The 20,204-nt window shown below is 37.9% G+C and overlaps 3 protein-coding genes across 13 annotated transcripts; 1 reads left to right on the forward strand and 2 right to left on the reverse strand.

The window, feature by feature from the left end:
• Window positions 1-248: 248 nt before the first annotated feature.
• On the reverse strand, window positions 249-3,139 carry LOC149050486 (uncharacterized). Its single transcript, XM_089192894.1, has 4 exons — window positions 3,101-3,139; window positions 2,747-2,895; window positions 2,063-2,198; window positions 249-1,861 (listed from the first exon to the last, which is right to left on the reverse strand). The coding sequence occupies exons 1-4, from the start codon at window positions 3,137-3,139 to the stop codon at window positions 1,829-1,831; spliced, it is 357 nt and encodes a 118-aa protein (XP_089049020.1). The 3' UTR covers window positions 249-1,828.
• LOC113680104 (uncharacterized) lies at window positions 3,031-15,491 on the forward strand. 7 transcript variants are annotated; one of them, XM_089197424.1, is made up of 20 exons: window positions 3,050-3,322; window positions 3,969-4,100; window positions 4,958-5,035; window positions 5,996-6,158; window positions 6,368-6,444; window positions 6,992-7,157; window positions 7,634-7,695; window positions 8,088-8,207; window positions 8,550-8,621; window positions 8,730-8,759; window positions 9,369-9,601; window positions 9,828-10,039; window positions 10,302-10,469; window positions 11,512-11,565; window positions 11,961-12,061; window positions 12,444-12,517; window positions 12,601-12,688; window positions 13,338-13,468; window positions 14,534-14,582; window positions 14,681-14,833. In XM_089197424.1, the coding sequence occupies exons 1-20, from the start codon at window positions 3,191-3,193 to the stop codon at window positions 14,690-14,692; spliced, it is 2,154 nt and encodes a 717-aa protein (XP_089053550.1). In that variant the 5' UTR covers window positions 3,050-3,190; the 3' UTR covers window positions 14,693-14,833. The 7 variants fall into 7 exon arrangements, 4 of the variants coding, with proteins under 4 accessions (XP_027052901.2, XP_089053550.1, XP_089053548.1 ...); XR_016183957.1 differs by lacking the exon at window positions 14,534-14,582 and having other exon boundaries at window positions 3,031-3,498; window positions 13,313-13,468; window positions 14,681-15,491; XM_027197100.2 differs by lacking the exon at window positions 14,534-14,582 and having other exon boundaries at window positions 3,031-3,498; window positions 14,681-15,491.
• On the reverse strand, window positions 14,958-20,056 carry LOC113680102 (uncharacterized). 5 transcript variants are annotated; one of them, XM_089197426.1, is made up of 7 exons: window positions 19,905-20,056; window positions 19,248-19,345; window positions 18,590-18,763; window positions 17,592-17,771; window positions 17,022-17,105; window positions 16,547-16,819; window positions 14,958-15,983 (listed from the first exon to the last, which is right to left on the reverse strand). In XM_089197426.1, the coding sequence occupies exons 2-7, from the start codon at window positions 19,318-19,320 to the stop codon at window positions 15,493-15,495; spliced, it is 1,275 nt and encodes a 424-aa protein (XP_089053552.1). In that variant the 5' UTR covers window positions 19,321-19,345; window positions 19,905-20,056; the 3' UTR covers window positions 14,958-15,492. The 5 variants fall into 5 exon arrangements, with proteins under 5 accessions (XP_089053552.1, XP_089053553.1, XP_027052899.2 ...); XM_089197427.1 differs by lacking the exon at window positions 19,905-20,056 and adding an exon at window positions 19,695-19,792; XM_027197098.2 differs by lacking the exon at window positions 19,905-20,056 and adding an exon at window positions 19,613-19,749.
• Window positions 20,057-20,204: the final 148 nt, after the last annotated feature.

A 20,204-nucleotide genomic window follows, 5' to 3' on the forward strand; every position in this document is an offset into this window, starting at 1 on the left:
AGACAAACCAATACAAGTTAAAATTTCTGGAGATGGAGCTAGAATGAGCTAGAGATGGAGATGGAGCTTAGAACTCCTCATTCATTTTGCTTTCATTTTCACTACGACAAACTGAGGATGATGTAATGTCTGCTGGTGGTAATCACACTGTTGCCATTGTTAAGGGATCTAAATGCTATCAGACTTTGCAAGAATCATTCGCAACAGTATTTAATGAAATAAATGAATTAATACAAGACAAGCAACCATTAACTATAAATAATTCTTAATTTAATCTTGAGTTTTTCCTTGGTGGTGATTGTAAGTTTCTGTTGTTGATGCTTGGTATGAAAGGTGCCACATCTATTTATGCATGCCTGTGGTGCAAGATAGCAAAAACCAACAGATGGAATATGGAATTTGACCTGGAGCACTACAATAAATCTCCACTTAAGAGAACACTACAGGAAGTCATTACATTAGGCAGGAAGAAAGGAAAATACTCATGTGAACATGAACCACTTTTAAAAGTAGACCTGGACCATGTAGTTTTGGATGAACTGCACTTACTTTTACATACAATGGATGTTCTAATCAGCAACTTAGTGAGGGAAACAGTTGAATGGGACAAAAAGGAAAATTTCAACAAGAGAAAAGCTAACCAAAATGACACCCATTTGAAAAATCTGCAAACAAGCATTAGATCCTGTGGCATTTCATTTCAAATATGGGAAAAGACAAATGCAGATGGTAAAGGGTCAGGAATGTATGATTTCACTAGCCTACTTGGAGCTGATAAAAAGAAACTTCTCGCTGAGTTACCAGAAAAATTGTCAAATTGTATTCACCCTGAAACAAGTCAAACGGTTATAAAAATATGGAAAGACTTTCATGAACTTTATCAAATAATCACAAGCGAAAACCCCTCTATCCCAACATACCTCACTTGTTTTGATAAAGCTAAAGCATGGATCAATTTATTTACATCTCTACGAGACAAGTTAATTGGTTATATAAAGGCAGATGTTACTCCATATATGCATGCACTTGTCTATTATGTTCCACTTTTCATGAAAAAGTACACATCAGTCAAACCATTTACTGGTCAAGGGGTGGAAAAAAACAATGACATGGCCAGAAATGTTGTTCTCCACAAGTCGAACAAGAGAACTCCTGCTGCTGATATCTTACAATTGGAATTTCGACAATGGCAGCTGCGTGAGAGGGAATGTTCTAAACGGAAATATACCAAGAAACATGATGCTTACTGGGAGACAGAAATCAAAGAGAAACGAAGAAAAGAGAGTGAAAAATAATTAAACTCATTTACAAAATAATATACTATCATGATAAAAATAACCAAAAAGGGAAATCAATTTCTACTCCATCTCCAGTATCATCAACAAACATATGTACACATTTGGCAGACTTGTAAATACATATTATATAAAAATAGACGAAATCAGATGTGCATTTCAATCATTTCTCAGGACAGGCTACATGCTCCTTTGCAAAATGAAAGGCTCAATTTCTCGGGCCTGTACTGAGGGAGAGGAGCAACTGACTCTCCTGCCATGGTATGATTTTTTGACTCCAAGATAAAAACAGTCTTACTTTAACAGGAAAGTCAATTTTTACCCTATCACCTTACTCATCAACAATCATGTCCCACTGGTTTGGGAAGTGGCATCTTGAAAAATCTTCCTTTTCTAGAAGGATGTGCCCACTGTCATTGCTTTTCTTCCCTTTATTTTTAAAAAGAAAACTAAAATGTGTATGTTTAAAAGAAATGACAGTGGACAGTGAGCTTTAGGACTTGAGATGCTCTAAAATTCCACAGTGTAGAGCTTCAGTGGCATCCTGAATTTCCTCGCCTGAAATCCTTGGGTTGAAAAATGACAAATTAATACAGGTTGACTGTCAAATACGGTAGTAAACGAATTTCCAATATCTTCGTTTCTAATTCTCCTTACTTAACGTCATAAGGCAATATACTATTGTTTTAGCCACCAAAAACGACAAAAAATCAAACCTTGATCGTTTAAATAAATTTTTACCTCTTACTTCAGTTGAAACAACTTACTTCATCGTTTGATTTCACCACAGACCTCTCTCCATCTTGCAGAATTTCGCAAAGTTCACAAAACGTTTTAAAGGCTGTTGTTGTCCGTTGAGACATATTAAATCCCTGGTGATAACCACAACTGATGCTCTGACTACTGAAAAATTGAATTCGTTAACTATCAACTTCTTGATCATGCATACGATTCAGCGCATATCAAACGTTATGTATTCCACTCACTATGTATCATGGTTCGCCTGGAAAGCTTTGAACATGTGAAACCCGTATATCACGGAGAGAACAAGAAAAGTTAAATATGATCATTTTGATGTAACAAACGTTTTACTGTGAAGCAATATATGTTCTCCCTGTGGATGTTACATGGCGGTCAAGTACCAGAAGTCAGTTTTACACTCCGAGTCGTTTTTCGTCGAATAAGGACTTCTGCCTTAGGTGTGTGTAATAAAAAAGAAGTCGGAATCTTTGGGGGAAACTCGTAGATACCTTGCCCTTTTTTTTTTTTTATGAACGCAGCTGTGAATCAGAGCAAAATTAACCCTCGCTAACGGCCGTGAAAAACGTTTTTAGTTTGGACTAGGTGTTCTTGTACCCCTGGTACATCATTTTAACACAAAAATCAAAACAAAAAAAGAGAAAAAAAACTAAAAGCGAAAAAAAAAGGGAACGATTTAAATTGAATCGTACTTGACTCGTAACTCAAACTTGACTCGCGATATGGTATAACTCGGACGATAATTAAGGCACTTTGTGACGATTTTCCTTCTGTTATACGCTTTCCTGAATTTTTTGGACGCTCTGTCACATGTACTTTCCAGATATTTGTTCGAATTCTCCTTTTACTGTAATTCAAAATGTTATTTTGTCAAACGCAACGTAACTCTGATCAAAACACTACGAACGCAGTTCGAAACTTATCGCGCCAAGATATTTTAATTTCATGCTTTGTGCTCATTACATGACAGGTAGATTGATTGTGTTGCGCGGAGAATTGTTTTGTGTTCTCCAAGCTTTTCTTATCGCGAATTTTCGTTCGGAAACGAAAATTCGAAGAATAATCGCTCCTTGCTCTAGTGACATGGCGCGAAGTGCAGGTGAGAATCTTCACACGAGCTTTCGCACGAAAGTCCGATGAAATTTCGGAAGAACAATGAATGCAATATCGGCGATTTTTGTTTGTATAACTTTTGCACAATTCTGTACCAACACTCTCCGTCATTACTCCAACCGATAACGCCAAGTGGGACATACATGAGGAGAAAAGTAAGTATGAACACAACCGCTGGTTTTGCGCTGGCGTGGACCGTGAATCCACCGAGGACAGTCACGAGACTGAAGTATCCGTTCGTGACCGCTCGTGGTAGACCTAGTAATCTGGTTCGACAGCTGGAATGACAAAGAAGCCAGAGGTTGTGTTTTTTTATGGTCCTCCCTTTTCGGTGAGGTTTTTAGCTGATTACATTTCTAGAATTTTACCATGACTCTAACGTGTTATTTTTTAACAGCCTGTTTAACTTAGTTTAGCTTGTGAACCCTGTTTTTTTGTTCTCAATCACCTTGAAATAATCAGCCCATGTAACTTATGAAGTAATTTATCTTGTTCAAGTAGTACCGTGTGTTTTCCAAGATATAGAATTCAGTAGAGTCGGTACACTAGGCCCGCTTACTTGGTGTCGAGTCGTTCCGTCCCAGGCTGATGATGATATCTCTTGTCTCTGGTGAAAGATTGAAGGCTGGACGGGCCACCAGCCAGTGTTTGAGTGAGACCTCATATATGCATGAAAACCTAGCCTAGGAGCGCAAATTTGTTAGCAGAGAGTGCAGGGGTAGGCATTCTGGAAAGGAGATTTTGATATTTCTCCCAGGCTGATAGACAATACATATTAAATTTGTTTTGATTTACTTTAAGGGAAAAGCTTTGTTTTTCAAACACCACTTCTCCCAGACTCACAAGAAAATTAACCCAGCAGAACTGTTTGAAGCTAATCCCTCTCTGAGCCACCGAGAAGTGATTCTGAAGGTTGTCAATAAACTCAATGAGGTTTGTGTTGCAATACTAATAATTATTGGTGAAACTGTCTGAGTCATTGAATGCAGGTCTGAGCCATTAATGTAGTATTCAGATATCATGTCATGCAAGTTGACTTGGCAAGATGTTGTGTGGGGAACATAAAATGTGCAGACATCCTTGCTGGTTAACAAATAGATTCCAAGTTGCTGTGCGTCTGTTCAGTAATAGATCACAGATGATGTCAAAATGTGGTAAGAACAAAAAAGTGGCACACAAGGCATAGCCGAGTGTGTCACTGATGTTCTTCCCACATTTTGATGTTATCTGTGATCTATTTCTGAACAGATGCATGGCAACTTGGAATCTATTTGTTTTATATAATAAAGAATTAAAAAAGTGTTAATGATGACATCATCTATACGTCTGTCCTCTAATAGATCATAAGTGAGAACCGATCAGAATGCGTGCATAACTGAGCTTATTATATAATTATTGATAGTCCACATTGCATACTAGGGTTATTTTTTAAGCAACAAGTGCAGAGAATGAAGTTCATGTTTTACACTTAGTCATTATATGGCTGTATGGGTGCAATCCCATCATAAACCATAGTTAAAGCTGACTTGTGTGTAGAACCAAATGGGTTGAGACAAGCTGGTTCAGAAAAAGCTGTCATGCCCTGAACTCACATGGATTTGTTACAAAAAATTCAAGGAAAAATTAAAAATCTTTGTTGTGGTTGTCTGTGTGTGCTCATCTATCACATGCTATTTAGGTTGAATACACTTAGTGGTTATATGATAAAATGCATATTGACTGAGTTAGTCTCAATCTAAGATAGTTGTCTGTGTGAAATTTCTGTTTGTTTCTCTTCTAAAAAAATTCAGGGCCATAGTGTAGTTGTGGATGATGAAAACAGCAGCAAAATAAAGAGAAAATCGTATATGGCCATTATTAGGAAAAAGGTACAGCTATTTGGACTCCTAACTACAATAATTATAGCTATGTATCAATGTGTCTCTCATTTGGAAATACCTCTCAGTCCTTGCAGATCTATGTCAAGCTTTTCTTTGTTCAGTAATCAAGGTGGCTCAAAAGGGTTTAGTTATTTTTACATCCCAATAAATAATTATGAGGGCCTCAATAGGACACATTTTATAGATAGATTTTGGCATTGTTGACATTCCAGTATAAATTAAAGAGTATTGTCTTCATGCACAAGTGTCATGCAGGGTTAATTTAAGTAGAAAGAAGAGTTTTTTTCTGGAAATAAACACAGACAAGTTTTTCAGAAAGCATGAAAGACCTCAAATTACTTTACACATGAGACATACACTCTCCCTACAGTCCACCATGTCCTGACTGTCAAGTGTTTAGTTGTAGGTAATTTGGTATTATCAAATGAGTTGATAACATTAATTAGCCTCTGTTAAGAGTTTCAAAGTTGACATTTTGAGCATTAGCCCTTCATCTTTTGCTCTGATAAACAGCTAATGCTTGAAATGTCAGCTTTGCAACTCTTGACAATGGCTAATTTACTTTATCAACTCAGTTGATAATACCAGATTGCCTTGTTATACTTCTCCCATTGATGCAGCCTACACTTTCTTCTGATCAGAAACTTACCCCTTTTATTTGTGTAGCAATATGGGATATGTTTTAAAGGTGATCTGCCTTGTGACTTGTTTCCAGTATACCTTTTTTTCACCACCTTTGTGTAAGCAGCCAATTACCTATCTTTCCACCTTGGAAAATACCAATTGAAATTAAGTAATTACCCACTGTGTAACTACTCACTTAACAAGCTAATTACCTATCTAGTTACTGACCTACCCACTTACCTGCCTAATTTATTCATGACTTTTATTTTAATTCTCAGAATCCCTCTGGGTTTCTCTTAGGATAACTATGTTTTTAATTTTCAGGTTGGGCTGTGTAACTTCAGAGTGATTTATTTCCATACTGCACCTTCTTCTGGCCTTTTTATCTGTTATTGGGCCAGAGAGTGGGAACTGGCTTGTCAGTTTGAGCTTTCATTAATTAAACTCTCTGATATGGAAGTTGAACAATGGTTTCAGAACAATACTGGTAAGAACAAGATTTACATTTATGGTAGTATTTAAGTCTACTTCCCTTCAGTTAATTAATGGTGCAAACTACCTACTATTCAACTGCTAGAAAAAACTTTTTGTTGTCTGGGACTCTGCATGAACAACCAACAATTTCTTAACCTTAGAAAAAAAAATTACGAAATGAATATAATCCATCAAGAAACACACTGTCTTGTTCTAATTCAGAACCACCAAGTGAAGAAGAAGGGTTCAACAAAATAGACAAGGTTGATGTTCAGTTGGTGTGTGACACACCCTATAAAGTATGTCTGACTGTGTAGATAAATATTAGTACTGTTCAGTTGTGCATTTTTTTGGAAGACTTTAAACCTATGTTGGCATACAAGCACATTTGCCACAATAACTTCTTGACAGTGACCAGCTAATTAACCAAATTTTGACAAAATGGTGATAAATCACTCAGGTGGACACCCCTCTACAGCTAATTTACTTATGGGGATACAATACAAAAAAGGGAATTTTCCAACTAGATACACTCACTTTTCATTACACATGCACTTACTTAACATTACACGTGTAAATTTGTTCACATTTGATGTTGGTACATTTTCACAATTGCTTCACAAGTGGAAAAAAATAACACCTCTATCTCATTTTTCAAACCTTGCTATAATGTGCAGCCACTTTTCTTTTACCCTGGATGGTGTTTGTGGAGAATGGTTTACCTGTAATTTACCTTTATTTTGCCTACTGTGAAATGAATCAGTTAATGGTCATGGACTGCTCTTTCCTGTTCTGTCTCTAAATTGACTTGGTAAAACATCTCCCTTATCTTTGTGCTTTCTACAGTTTGTGGTTCCAGCTCTATTTTTCCAATGGGAGGGATTGTTTCAGTGTCAAGACGAGCAAACAAACATTCACAAAGCAGTAATTAATGTTGTGAAAAAGTGGAGCCATAACAACCTGTGGGGAAGAGTTGTTTTACTCAAACTTAGTGAAAAGCAAAGTTGTGAAGGTGACAATATGTCCTAGATTTTTAACTGTTTGATAAAGCTCAATTTAGGCAACTAGTTGTTGACTTAACTTTTTCTTCTATTAAAAGGCACTTTAATTGATTAACTTTACTGCATACATGTACTATTAAAATACGTTAAGAATTTAGCTGTGTATAATGGTATAAATTTATTTTTCTAAAGTGCACAATGATGAAAGTACCTCTAACTTTATATGAAAAACATACCTTCCTGCTATGAGTTTTAAATCATGCTAATTGTTCTTGTCCTTTTAGAAAGCCATCAACTTCTTTTTACAAGTGTATATAGCTAACTAGAGTTTCATTACTTGGTAAATCAAACTCTATGAAAAATATCTGCCATTGAATTCCTGTGGGAACGTTTGGTATGAATCAGTCAGATTCACTTTGTAACAACATTTAACTTGAATCTCAAAAAGTGTCTGCTGAAGAGTTTTGTCCTTTTGTGAAATCAACAGGAGGGAAAACCTGTGAATGGCTGAAGAAAATGAAGCAGTTAACTTGTGAATTAGTGACTCAGGTATGTCTGACAAAATTTTGAACTGGCAGAAAATTCTGGATTCTAAAACATTTAAATAATATCATAATGCATGGTGTGGTATATTAAGATGATTATTAACAATTACAAGGATTGAAGTATTTTATAAATATGTATTTCCTGGCATATTTTAGTCACTGCTAACCTAATTTGTGGTTATGTAGCAGCATGCCTCTATGTTTCTTTTACATTGTTTTCTGTTGAAGTTGTCACCTGAAAGGTTTTGAGTAGGTACTTGCATATTTGAATTGACACTTTCCTCATGAAAAAATGTCCTCATATAATTGAAGATTAGATTTGACTGAACAACACAACTGAGGAAGCCTCTCAGAGTATCAGCAATGCACTGATAACATCCTTCCTCTGTATTGCAGGTCAATATGCCAATCTTCTTGGTGCATTTGTGTTCGTATTTGTGGGAGTTCAGCAGACCTCCCAACCCAGGTCTGTTTGCTTGGCTTCAGAGACTTCACAACATCGATTTGTCAAACAAGGTTCAGTTATCTTGATCTGTTTTGTGTGATTCCAGATTTCAGTAAAGCTGCTAATTCTCATTATAATGGTGGGGGGTTGTGATAAAAACAGTTTGAAAAGAAAAAAATCTAGAGGCAGCAGTTATTACAGTGTAGAAGCCTTGTGTTTGTCATCTCTTATTCCAATTTTAATTTCTTTGTCATTGTAAGGGTTGAAATATTCATGGAAGATGTAAGGTAACTTCTTCAGAGGACAGATGACTAGGATTGCGTGATTCTTGAGATATCAACGGTATCACTACTATTATATACTGATGCACGTTAATGGGGCGTGATTTTTTTGTTTTTCTGTCATTCATGTAGGCAACATTCTTTATTCATTCAAGTGATGATCATTCAAAGGCTGCCACTGCAGCAGGAGTGAAGTGTATCAAGGTGAAATACACACGAGTAGTAATAACTATTATTCGCTTTTTTTTCCTCTTATAACCGCACTCTATGTTTCTCAAGACTAAAATTGCCGATTTTGTTCTGGGTTCACAGGCAAATAAACTTCTCCAAAATCCATCGATGGTAAGCCTAAAAACTGATCTGTAATTTACTCGCAAATTACAGATTTGGCCAGTACAGTACCAGCGGGAAGAAAGATGCGACAAGAAAACTCAAACGCGTACTTATAGCATCGTGGTTTGTTTGTGACTCACCTCAGACGCCAGGCCATTCTGTGCAAGCAGTAGTTTCACTTTGCGCTGCATTTCCAGAAAAACAGGGAGCTGCGCTCAATCTTTAAGCTTTGAGGAAAGTAAAATTTCATTAACGAAATCGCAAGAGAGGCGTCGAAATAAAAAGAAGGCTTTATGTAGCAGTTTTCTTAGCATTTAGAGAGAAGAAAAAGTAGCCTCAATTCATTGAACACGCATATCGGAAAAGAAATAAGCCGTTCTCGTAATAATGGTCCAGTTCACGCCTTTGTACAGACATGTTCAGGACTGAACCCACAACATACGTGAGATGTTAAAATTACTGAAACCCTTAAATTTCGTTCACTCCTAGTCATAACTTCTTATTTTATACAACTTCTTATTAATATAACTAACGACTCGCTGAGTAAAAATAAAAATAAACTCCAACTTAAATACGCATGAACACTTATCATGAATCTATGTTTGATTTATTCGGTAGATAGATACAGTGCATTGTGGGGTAGCGGCACGGGTTCCTGAGTGCGTTAGTAAGGCGAAGCTGACATGGCTTGACTCCCAGGGTAGACCTGAAGCTCGTATTCCTCTTTTTCATGAGGCTGTCTCCTCCCATGACCGTACCGGTGAAAACAAAGTGTCTTCAAATTGTGTTACAGTCACAAATAAATCATATACTCATGGTATATGTTTTAGAGATTTTGCTTCTCTAGAAAGGTTTGTATGGTCACATCTGTTTGTTAAATTTATGGCTCTTATGTCTAGCCGTTCATAACTTAAATGTGTGTCAGTTGTGTTTTTCAGTAGCGCGTAATGAGAGATGGTGTCTTAATGCACCAATACCATTTACTTCACCCACGAAAAAAGAAAAAGGACAATCAAATGTTGGGATGAAATAACAGAGCATGTCACTCATTCTGTAAAAATATTTCTTCCTTAACAGATTCAACTTGCAGTACAAACAAGCTGCAATACCGACAGACTCTGTGTCTGGTGATTTATTTAACTATGAAGGGTGTCCTGCTGAACTGAGTGCACGTAGGACAGAAAAACAATTTAGTGAGGACAATACTATGTGTTTCTCTGGTACACCTGGAACACCTGTTGTTCCGCTCCATAAATCTCCAGTGCACAGTAAAATCGATGAAAGGAAACGTAAGTTGAGACAGTTGTATGAATTATTCTCACAAACTTCCGCCAACTATTTCCAGTCGGACAGTCTTTTTCTTCTCCATTGTTTTTAGACCCGCGGGAGGTAACTTCTTTCTTTTACTCTTTTGAATACCTGCACAGGTGATAGGGTTGTAGAAATATGGCCTTTGTCTACTCATTTTACTAGAAAAGTCACACTGCTATAACACAAAAGAAGATAGTTGTGTTTTCAGCATGTTATTTACACTGGTATACTTTGTCTTAGCTCCTGACACCATATGCCCGACTTTTGTGGTGAAAAGCTTAACGACTGAGAAGATTGAGAGTCATGCCTTCAGTCTGGGCCATTTCAGACGAGGCGAAGGTTGCACAAGACTAATCCGAAATGTTAGGAGTAAAACAGTTGAAGATGGTGTGCTTTTTAGTTCGAAGTGTAAGTACATGTAATGTGCCCTTCGGTTTCATAGCTTTCTAAAATTGACGTCCCTTAGAAAGAAGTAATCAAATTTTGGCTGATAACAGACCCCACACATAGCGGCCCGCCGAAAGTCCTAAGCTCAAGTCGAGTGATACCTCTTTCAATCGAAAAACCAGACGACAAGTAGAGAAAGAACTTGCGGCTTGGTTTTTTGGAGAACGTGAGACAAAGGAAGAGCTTGAGTCTCCACACAGAGATCTCGACGATGAGGCAGGTTTATGTTGAGTTCACATGTGACAATTTTTCCACATGCAGCTAGAATCAGCGATGTTCAAAGCTCTATGAGCTTCAAAGGTCAATGACGAGCATTGGAGCGCGAAATATGCGGGTCTGCAACTCGATTCCTCGTGAGGAATCTCTATTTTGACGTTAGTTCCTCGCTCTTCACCAAACGAATTACACTTTTCCGTAACCAACCACCGCTCTTTTAATCCTGGCTTTTTATTCAATTTCCGTACATGTCACTTCGCAGTAATATATTTGCATATTTATACCGGACATTTATCGCCGATAAATGAGTGAGAAATGTCACCGAGTTAGTGAGAACGTTTTTGTTTTAAAAAAATAACCTCGACGGAACCAGCTGTGCCGCATGTGTATCTTTGTGCCTATAGTCGCTAATATCTCAAAACATTACCAAACTAGGTATTTTCTCTGTAAAAAATGAATAATCACTTTGCAGTGTACCGTTCAAGTATCGATCGAGCATGTCAATGTCGATTTCCGGTCGAAAGCTTAGCCTTCCCGGAAAAACTTTTTAGTCCGTGGTGGTCATACCGTATTCAGTGGTGTAATTCCACTACGCTTAAAAAAGCCCGGATGTTTACAGGAACCGACCGACCGATTGACTGAAAGTGCTCCTCACCCAACTGCTTAAACTCGTTTGAATTTCTTGAAAATGGAACGAACCAGCGCCGGAGGTGGTAAATAAAGGATAAAGGGTATACGTTTTCAGAGAGTAAAGTCTGTGTTATGATTGTTTTTTTCTGTATTTCAGGTATTGGGTCACAGGACCAGCTTTATGATGTGTCTGTCGTTCTTAATGAGAAAGGTAGACATATAGAGCTGAACTGCATTTACTTGATATCTCTGCTTGTCCAAAAGCAATGTAACAATTCGAACGATGTGCTTAAAACTGGGCTATACGGTAACCTATCAGAGAATAGTATATTTTGAATGGACCTCATTTTTTCATGAGCGTCTGAAAACCTTGGGTCAAAGAAAGACCAATAGTGTCGCGCAAGTCGAATAATTTACATCTTTGCTCAAAGGATTTTCCCATTTAATAAATAAAGAAGGTTTGACTTTACTGTGCTTTTTTTGTATAGCATGTCTAAGCATGTAGTAAGTTGCAGAGGACGAAAAAGTGTAAAAGCAGTCGAGTGCTTATCCCTTCTGATCACATGTAGGGAGGGTTCACCTTTCGTCCTATCTTTTGTCTGACAGGTGTTGTGCGAGCTAGTTGTACTTGTGCTGATCCGGCCAGTAAGCAAGGGAGATGTAAACATGGAGTCGCTTTATTACTTCGGTGCAAGAAAGAGGAAAACGTAAGTAATTGTTAGACTTTGTGGACTTTAATGGTCCCTGACTTTTTGACATCTGAAATTTTCCAAATAGTTTCTGTGAACGACAACTCCTAAGAACTGAAGGCGAAAAAAAATAGTAAGTAAATGAAAATTTACAATGCAGATTAATGCCATACCACCAAACAATGTAGAAAACGTGACGATGAGATCGGCCAAAGTAATTACTTTTCAATATTTGGACGCCACTTTAAAGTAAAACGACTCGAAAAGAAAAAAATCACTGCCTGTCCCTCTCAGATGGGACATGTTTCCTATGGCTACCTTATTTCACATACAGCCTTCATGAAAGTACAGGTAAATGCTTTCAGCCCTTATCTGTCTCCAATATCTATTTTTAATACAGTCCGCGTCAAGTGGTGAAGATCGAGTAAAGAAGACTAAACCTGAACATTCATCCTCAACTAAACACTGCAAAAGGTACCGAGAAAATCCATCATACTTGTTTTGTTTTTGTTTTTGTTTTTACTTGCCAGTGTGTTTATAAGTTTTATGTATTTTAGACTTAAGGCGAAAAAGAAATTGGAAACCACGATGTACTTTTTAAGCCCAGAAGAGCTGCTTCAAACAGCACAGGAAATTTTGCACAAGGTACAAAGCTACTTAAAGTTTAGCGCACTCAGTGATTGAATTATGGAGATTTACCTGTACGAGTTCACTAACAACAAACAAGAAATTTCAATACCGCACTCGGCAAAGCCTCTTGCGGTATTGAAAATTTCGAGTACAGGTAAATCCCGATAAATCACGAGCAATGAGTGCGTTAACATTTTTATTATTCAAATTGAATACACTGGACAAAGAAACACGGCGTTGAAACCTGTTGACAACACGCAAAAACACCTCTACCAGCTTGAATGAAAAATTTGAAATTCGCAACCTTACCTTTCGAGACAGATATTCCCCAAGTAGTTGTAGTTAGGAATTGCATCATCATTAAGAGAATCAATGTCTGCATCTGGCAATTCGTCAAACTTAGAGTCAGCTGAAGCCATGATGTAATGACAGTGGTGTGTTAACTTTATACCACGGCTAGTTCACCACGATAATGACGTCAAAGAAGTTGTTTCGTCACAACCCAGTATCACGTGATGCAAATCAGCCAATCAGAAAATCGGAATTCATAAGTGTATGAAAGCTGAATAATAATAATTGATATTTACAGGAAGAATAAATTATACGCTTCTGTCTTTAATAGAAGGTTTTTGTCATCAGCTGGTGTCATATCGTTATACTTTAGAACAGTAACCTCAGCAAACCGGAGGAAACTGATCGCAGCAGACGACAGTCAAGAGAATTCACGCGTGAGCAGCGCAAACCTAAATTGAGTTTGCATGTAGAGGACGAACCTTATAAAGGGATCTCTCGCAGGTGCGTTTATGATTTACAATCAAGCATAAAATGAAGACCTCTATTCTAGCTAAAAATTTACCATTTATATTTTCAATACCTTTTTTATAGTTTTTGGGCGAGACTCACTTACTTTAGTGGGTCGTTGTTGTTTATGTTAAGCATTAATTTGGAAACAATAGTTTGATTTGTAGCCGGCGGTTGAAACAGTCAAAATATTTTTCGGCTACGCACTAGCTCGGCAAAGAGTCGTGGATGCGTGGATCATTCATCTGATTCGTTCATGGTGATGACAACTAGCAGCCAATGATACAACTCCGAACCATTTAGTTCAAAACAACTCAAGTTTTCATCGATTTATAAAAACGTTTGTCGTCTTGCAAAGATAACACGATCGTATCCCCAGTAAAGGCTGAATTCGTCATTTTTTTTTACTCGCGCACCATTGATGTAAACGCATCAGGTGACCGTATATGCCCCAGGTAAAAGTGGGGAATATCCGTTGTTATTAAAAACTGGATCATTGGATAATGCAATTTAAGAGTTTTCATTGGCTTAGCCATCATGGCCTATGAGCCATTATACCTAGCTCGTGTATGATAACGAGTTAAACTGGAAATGGTTTTGTACATTGTAACATTCTGTTTGTTCTTATAAAATAAAGTTGGGCAGATTAATCTATGTTTTGGGGCGCCTTTGAACCATCTCCGCGCTCGTGGAATAATCGTTCAATATACCCCAAAAGATATTCCACCAACTTCCAAACTTCTGTCCACCACGATAAAGGACTTCGTTTAAGATTTATTTTAAGATGAGAGAGTATTTAGTTATTTTTATTACAGAAGAAGGGACATGTTTGTTTGTTCATAAAGTCACGGTCGTATCAGAGAAAACTGAAAAGTAAATATTCCATGCAGCAGAGCTTTTCGTAGACATTTTTTACTACGCGTCACAAAAATATCTGATTGGATTATAAACTCAATAGCCTCCATTTTGTGCTAAAACATGCTCGTATATTTCTGTTCATCGTAGCTCAAAGTTTTTTGTGAGCTTCGTTCTTGTAAAAATTTTCGCATCTCCCAACAGACTATGTTACCAGACAAATATCCATGCAAATTTTTGCCCTAACTGGAAGGTATATGTAATTGAAGATATTCCTTTTGCGATGTCGTTATTTGGCAGGTTTACAGCGTCTTGATGTTCTTGATATTTTGTATCTCTTTTTCTTCACAGAGAAAGCCTTAATTCTTCCGTAAGCAGGGATAGTTTCATAAATGAAACAATTGTGAAGGAAACATGTGAGGACGTTCAGTGTGGCTGTACAGATAATGGGCTTATAAATAAGATAATCCCAGAATCAGTTACTGTTGGCACATTGGAATTTCGGTCTACGGAAACTAGTTCAAGTGATCCTGAACCACAGATACCAACCAAAGCCGGTGTTCTTGAAAAGGATAAATCCCAAAACGGCATCATCATCCACAGGAAGGACGAAACACAAACGAGAACGTCAATATTGGATGAATTTATTTGACAAATGATTATCTGATACATAATTTTTAACTCACTTATCTTGTTTTCGGGTGTTGTTGACAATTATCTGAAAGGAGGACAAAAGGCAAACGTCCTTTGTCGAGTTTCTTTAATAAGATTAAGTTTTTGTAAAGGTGATTCTTATTGAAATTTTTCCCTGTTGAGACTAAAATTAGATGAGATTATTACCAAGTTTTGATGTAACGAGCTTGATTGACCGGAAACCAAGCATTCTGAAGCAGGAGATCTCTAGCATATACTATACAAGCGATCTTTCTAACAAAGCAAACTGAACTTAGCAGAGTTGAGCTGGACAGGTAGAATCCTGTCGTTATCAGTCACTGTGTCTTACCGGAACGCTTTATACCAGTTCAGAACCATACTGCAAATCAACTTTAATGACAAAAGGTAGATGTGTGTGGTTCTCCTGTCTTACTCTCTGCTTTTAGAGGAACATTTAAGTCATAGTTTAGTATGAAACTTTAAAAGACAAAATTGCGCATTGCTCGAAGCTAGACTGAGTTATTTGGTTTGGAAATTTTTTCTTTTATTGTCGCATACACATCCTGTACGGGCCCCGGCCTTTGGACGTTGTCCCTGATGCGATGAATGTCATTTCCCACGGGTCTGTACAATGCAACAACTATGACATACTTGCCGCTGGGGCTTGGTGCTGCACCCATTCCCAACTGGGACGTATCTCTCCAAATCATCTGCGTGAAGTGCTTTACTTTATCGTTCAGCTCTGGATACGAGAAACTGAAAGACTTTTTCTCACTGTACCATATAGTTGTCGCCTTCAGAGGTGCTCTTGGTAAGTCGTGCCATATTTGAGCAATGTTCTCACCGAGAGGCTCCCCTTGAAAGGTGGAGGGGTCGCTGGCCACAGATTCTGCTGTTTGCTGTGCTTGTTCTGCGAGGGTTACGTTCCACTGAAGAGGATTCACGTGATGCATTGCTCTGAGTTTGTTATGTGCTGCAAGAGCCTCTTGAAATACTGCATCTGATTAAATGGAAGACGTTTTTACTTTGGAAATGTGGGAGAAGCACAAACATTCGTCAACGGAAGTAATTTCCTACTTAACTGTGTCAATAACAAAATGGTTGAATATGAGTGTGTCTTAACAGCCTGTATTTGGGGTTTAAGCGACTGTTTCTGGTAGGTTCAACAAACAATATTTAGACTTGAGGAAGTTAAACTTAAGCTAAATATATATCAGTAAGAAACGTTTGTGCTCTTACATTCAACTTTTCATTTCTGAGTTCCTCGCATTTTGTTATTGACACAAGTAATTGGTTATCGGACTTCTCGTCGTTTAGGAGTAATCGTGCTCATAGATTGAATTTGCGCGCCCGACTTCACCCTGAATTTCACTCGTCTCAGTCCCAAAACTATTTCAAAGTAGCGTTTTTAATACTTGGGATGGGAAATAGTCTCTTCATGTCTGGACACAGTCCGCGAAATGGAAGAGATCACACTCTTTGCCACACCATTTACCTTTTTACAGTTACGAACTCTGATAACTTCCTGTCCCTCTTATTCACGTTTTGACAGTAAGTACTTACTACTTTCATTCGCGTTTCTGTTAGCGGCTGATGTTACACCGGTTGCTGTTGTGGCGCTAGTTTTCGAACCAGTTGCGGAAGTACCCTCGTCAGAGGTGGCGGCCATTTTGCGGATAATTCCAATTCCATTACTACTTTTTGCCTTATCTCCGTGTTTAGCGGTGGCCATGCTTTTATTTCGAGGATGCAGAATGTTCCTGTTGTCATTATGTCTTTTCTGCTGATCAACTTCTTCCTCGGCAATATAGATCTCAAGGGTTTTACGTGATGCGGCTTTAGATTGGTATCATGCACATGCAGGGAAAATAAGTTTTTAAGGTACAACTAATTACTTATTCAACACAGGTGTCAAACGTAAGGCCAAAATCTATGCATTTGATTAAAAGTTCGCGCTCGTCAGGCAGATCATCTGCGCATTTAAAGGCATTGAGATTGAGCAGTTTTCACAGAAACAGTTATTTCATGTTGAACTCACCTTCTGCAATTGACTCATCTTCAGACTCGGCCATTAAGCCTTTATTCTTCATCTTGTTTAATTCCTTACCTAATATTTGGGCACCTTGAACATAGAGACATATTTAGAACCTCTCATCCAACTTTTATGAAAAAAAAAAAAACAACAACAACAACAACAAAAAAACAGACATGCCATATCCCTTACACCGGCTGGCTATGAGAATTTTAGAACCCAAAAGAATTCGCAGCTGGGTTGCGGTGAAGGAAAGTAAAGTTGCGAGGGATAAAATTTACTGATGCTAGTAAAATGTGAAAATTACATCTGGTAAAACCTGTGTTAAGCTGGAACCTGGGACCCCTTAATTTCTCTCGTAATTTCTAACGACCAGTTTGATTCAATACCGAGTTCCATATTTCCAGGGCTTTTCGCCTTTTTTCAAAACCAGTAGACTTTTTTAAAACTTTCCAGACGTGGAAATTTCATTTTAAAACTCCAAGAATTTCCATGTTTTCCAAGACTCGGACGCACTCAGCACCACTTCAGAGTTCAGAGTTTTTTCGATCTAGGAGGTGCCTCGTGATATTTTACCTTGTCGTCTTCTATCTTGAATGTTAAACTTATCGTCGTCTTGAGATTTGTACGGGCGCACAGCATCCAGCACCTCTTCTTTGTTTCTCTCCCTGCCTGCTGCAACTTCGCTCAACATATCTGTGGCAGGAGACGAGTCGCTTACTTCTTCCTCGTATTCTCGTGTTTCATCCGTGCCATCTGTAAGGATGAGGTATCTCGTTTATACTGTATTAGTCGCAGTTTCAGTGAATTTTCTCGGCTAAGTTATTCCTTACCATAATTTATCTCGATGCATCCTGGATCAACCAACGTTTGACAAAAATCTCTTTCATACTTCTTAACTCCATCTTAATTAAAAAGTTTCAGTTGTTGCCCAATTATCGTGGGATCAAGAGTTTCTTAATATTGTTGAGAGATACTGCGCTGAGGGCTACGCCTAGGTCTGTTTTAAGAGTGGGCCTCCTTAAGAGCGGTCTGGCCGGGATTCATTCAAGTCTTCCTATTAGCTTGTTTGAAACTTGGTGTTCAAAAAAGCTCCTCGATGGAGTAGTTAGGCATGACATACACGGCAGTGGTATTTGTTTTTGTTCTGGACTACTGAGTTCTTTCTGAATAGTCTTTCAAAGTTGTTAAGGTCAAATTTAAGTCTTTGAATAGCGTCGAAACAAGCGTTCGCTCGACTAAACCTTGACATTCATTAAAGTCGTGAAAATAAAGACCTGTTCAAGCAGATTGCGGTCATAGTATATGTCCTGCAACACATCAGATATCAGCGAAATTTGTGACTCGAGATCAACCAGACCGCTCTCACAAGAACTTTGGCGTTCACGAGAACTTCCCATTTCAACTGTCTTAGTATCGTCGCAAGAGCAAGAAGCAATTTTAAGCCTCGGTACCATATATGAAGTCACGGGCTACGCGAGAAGAATACATCTGACACAAATTGTAAACAAGTCTGATAGGGTACAAAGATATGTTAGATGGGTTATGAAATTGGTTAATGGTGTAACCTATACCTTCTGCAAGCGGTCGCTGAACTTCGAGCCTCCTGTCACTCCGTTCAACCAACTGACTTGAAGATTGAGGCATTTGGTCTGAAACAACTCCTTTATGTATCAGAATGTGAGAACTCTTTTTTGTTGCGTTTGCTATCATAGTTTGGTTTATCTTTGTTGTGTTTGAGCCAACCCCTGCGTAAAGGCACAGGAGGAGATTACTCGCTTGACCAATGCTACACAAACGGCCGATCCCGATCCAAACTTTCTTGTTTGCAACTGGTATTCTTCTTTAATTAAGCTAGCCATTATCTTAAAAATCCACCCACGACAGTGTTTGTACAGTCATGCAGTGCATGCAACTTCCTTGACCTACATGCTCTTTTGTTTAATTTTAAAATGGATATTTTAAATTGCTCAAATCGAAAAACCCTTATCAGTTTTCTATCGATATGATTTGGACCCGAAGATGTGGATAACGAGAAGTGATAACTATAGGCTCAAGGAATCACAACTGCATTGAAGCGCAAGCTCCCAAGACGGGAACTGTCGAGTCTAGAGTGTGTTTAACTTGTCTGTCAATATTTTTATCTCTTCAATATAGGAATTTGTTACACGTTCAAAGTTTGTGTACACCATCGCATAATTTACTTTCAAAAAATTCGGTTAAATCTCTCACCTTTTGCTTGCACCAGGAATGGTATGAGCAACAAGAGATTAAGCCCTTTTAAGTAAAGCGGCCTCGCTTCCATCTCTTTACCCTCCCTGCCGAGATACCTGAAAAGTTGAAACATAGTTGTTGTAGGAAGTCGACGACAATCGTACCACAGTTATTTTCTTGGCTACCTATGTTCTGACTTACATGTTATAATCACCTTGTTTAGCCAAGGGCTGAATGCTTAGTTATCCTTCTGGTACTGTATACATTTACTTTTTGTAGGTAATTGTGGAACCTTTATGAATCAGTTTTTAATTCTGAATTATTTGGTAGGATGATTCACGTTTCATTTCGTATAAGTGTATCTGAAAAATTGACATAATTACCCTAATGTTCACACTCATCGTAGTTCCTTTCTGTCCTTGGTTTATTGTTCATTGTGGACCGATTAAAATTACATCATCTTACCTTCTCGGTGCCACTAAAAAAATGTATGTTAAATGGCATTAGAACAAGTTGTAAGCCAGTAGGGAAGCGATTAAATGACCTTTTTGGTTTGGTGTTATTAGCAAGACGACCAACGACAGGTTGTAATTCACAGATGAACGATTATTGAAGTTATTTTCTTAGATGGAGTAGATGTTACTCGTTTTCCCAACTGCTCACTTAATAAAATACCTGCTTGGATCTCTAAGCAAGATGATATTCTTCTTTTGCAAAGTAATTCTAATGGTTTCCCTTCAAAACTGTCGACGTCTGTCTACAAATTTTGTGAGTCCAAACAACTTTCCAAATGAAATAGTTTCAAAGATTGTCAAAGAAGTTGCATTACATTATTTGAGCACCAGCCGGGTTTTAGTTTTGGACATATCATCCCGCCTTCCACATTGTATGGCAGGTGACAATGCATGTCTTTTTCTATAGTTTTTCAGGAAGTGTCATCTCTATAGATTTTTGGTTTTCCAAGTTCTTCAAACA

This window comes from Pocillopora damicornis, chromosome 2 (genome assembly GCF_964200805.1).
Source record: "Pocillopora damicornis chromosome 2, jaPocDami1.2, whole genome shotgun sequence".
Lineage (NCBI taxonomy): Eukaryota > Metazoa > Cnidaria > Anthozoa > Scleractinia > Pocilloporidae > Pocillopora > Pocillopora damicornis.

What these genes read in the sequence shown, in the direction of transcription:
- LOC149050486 (XM_089192894.1), bottom strand. Translation starts at nt 3,139, where the DNA reads ATGTCACTAGAGCAAGGAGCGATTATTCTTCGAATTTTC. An exon ending in CGATTATTCTTCGAATTTTC is followed by an intron (nt 2,896 to 3,100) that starts GTTTCCGAACGA and finishes TTACAGTAAAAG; the next exon opens with GAGAATTCGAACAAATATCT. An exon ending in AAGTTTGAGTTACGAGTCAA is followed by an intron (nt 2,199 to 2,746) that starts GTACGATTCAAT and finishes TCAATTTTTCAG; the next exon opens with TAGTCAGAGCATCAGTTGTG.
- LOC113680104 (XM_089197422.1), top strand. Translation starts at nt 3,191, where the DNA reads ATGAAATTTCGGAAGAACAATGAATGCAATATCGGCGATTTTTGTTTG. An exon ending in ATGGTTTCAGAACAATACTG is followed by an intron (nt 6,159 to 6,367) that starts GTAAGAACAAGA and finishes GTTCTAATTCAG; the next exon opens with AACCACCAAGTGAAGAAGAA. An exon ending in TGTCGTTCTTAATGAGAAAG is followed by an intron (nt 11,566 to 11,960) that starts GTAGACATATAG and finishes TTTGTCTGACAG; the next exon opens with GTGTTGTGCGAGCTAGTTGT.
- LOC113680102 (XM_089197425.1), bottom strand. An exon ending in ATTCCTGGTGCAAGCAAAAG is followed by an intron (nt 18,764 to 19,247) that starts GTGAGAGATTTA and finishes GCCTTTACGCAG; the next exon opens with GGGTTGGCTCAAACACAACA. An exon ending in TCAGCGACCGCTTGCAGAAG is followed by an intron (nt 17,772 to 18,589) that starts GTATAGGTTACA and finishes TCATCCTTACAG; the next exon opens with ATGGCACGGATGAAACACGA.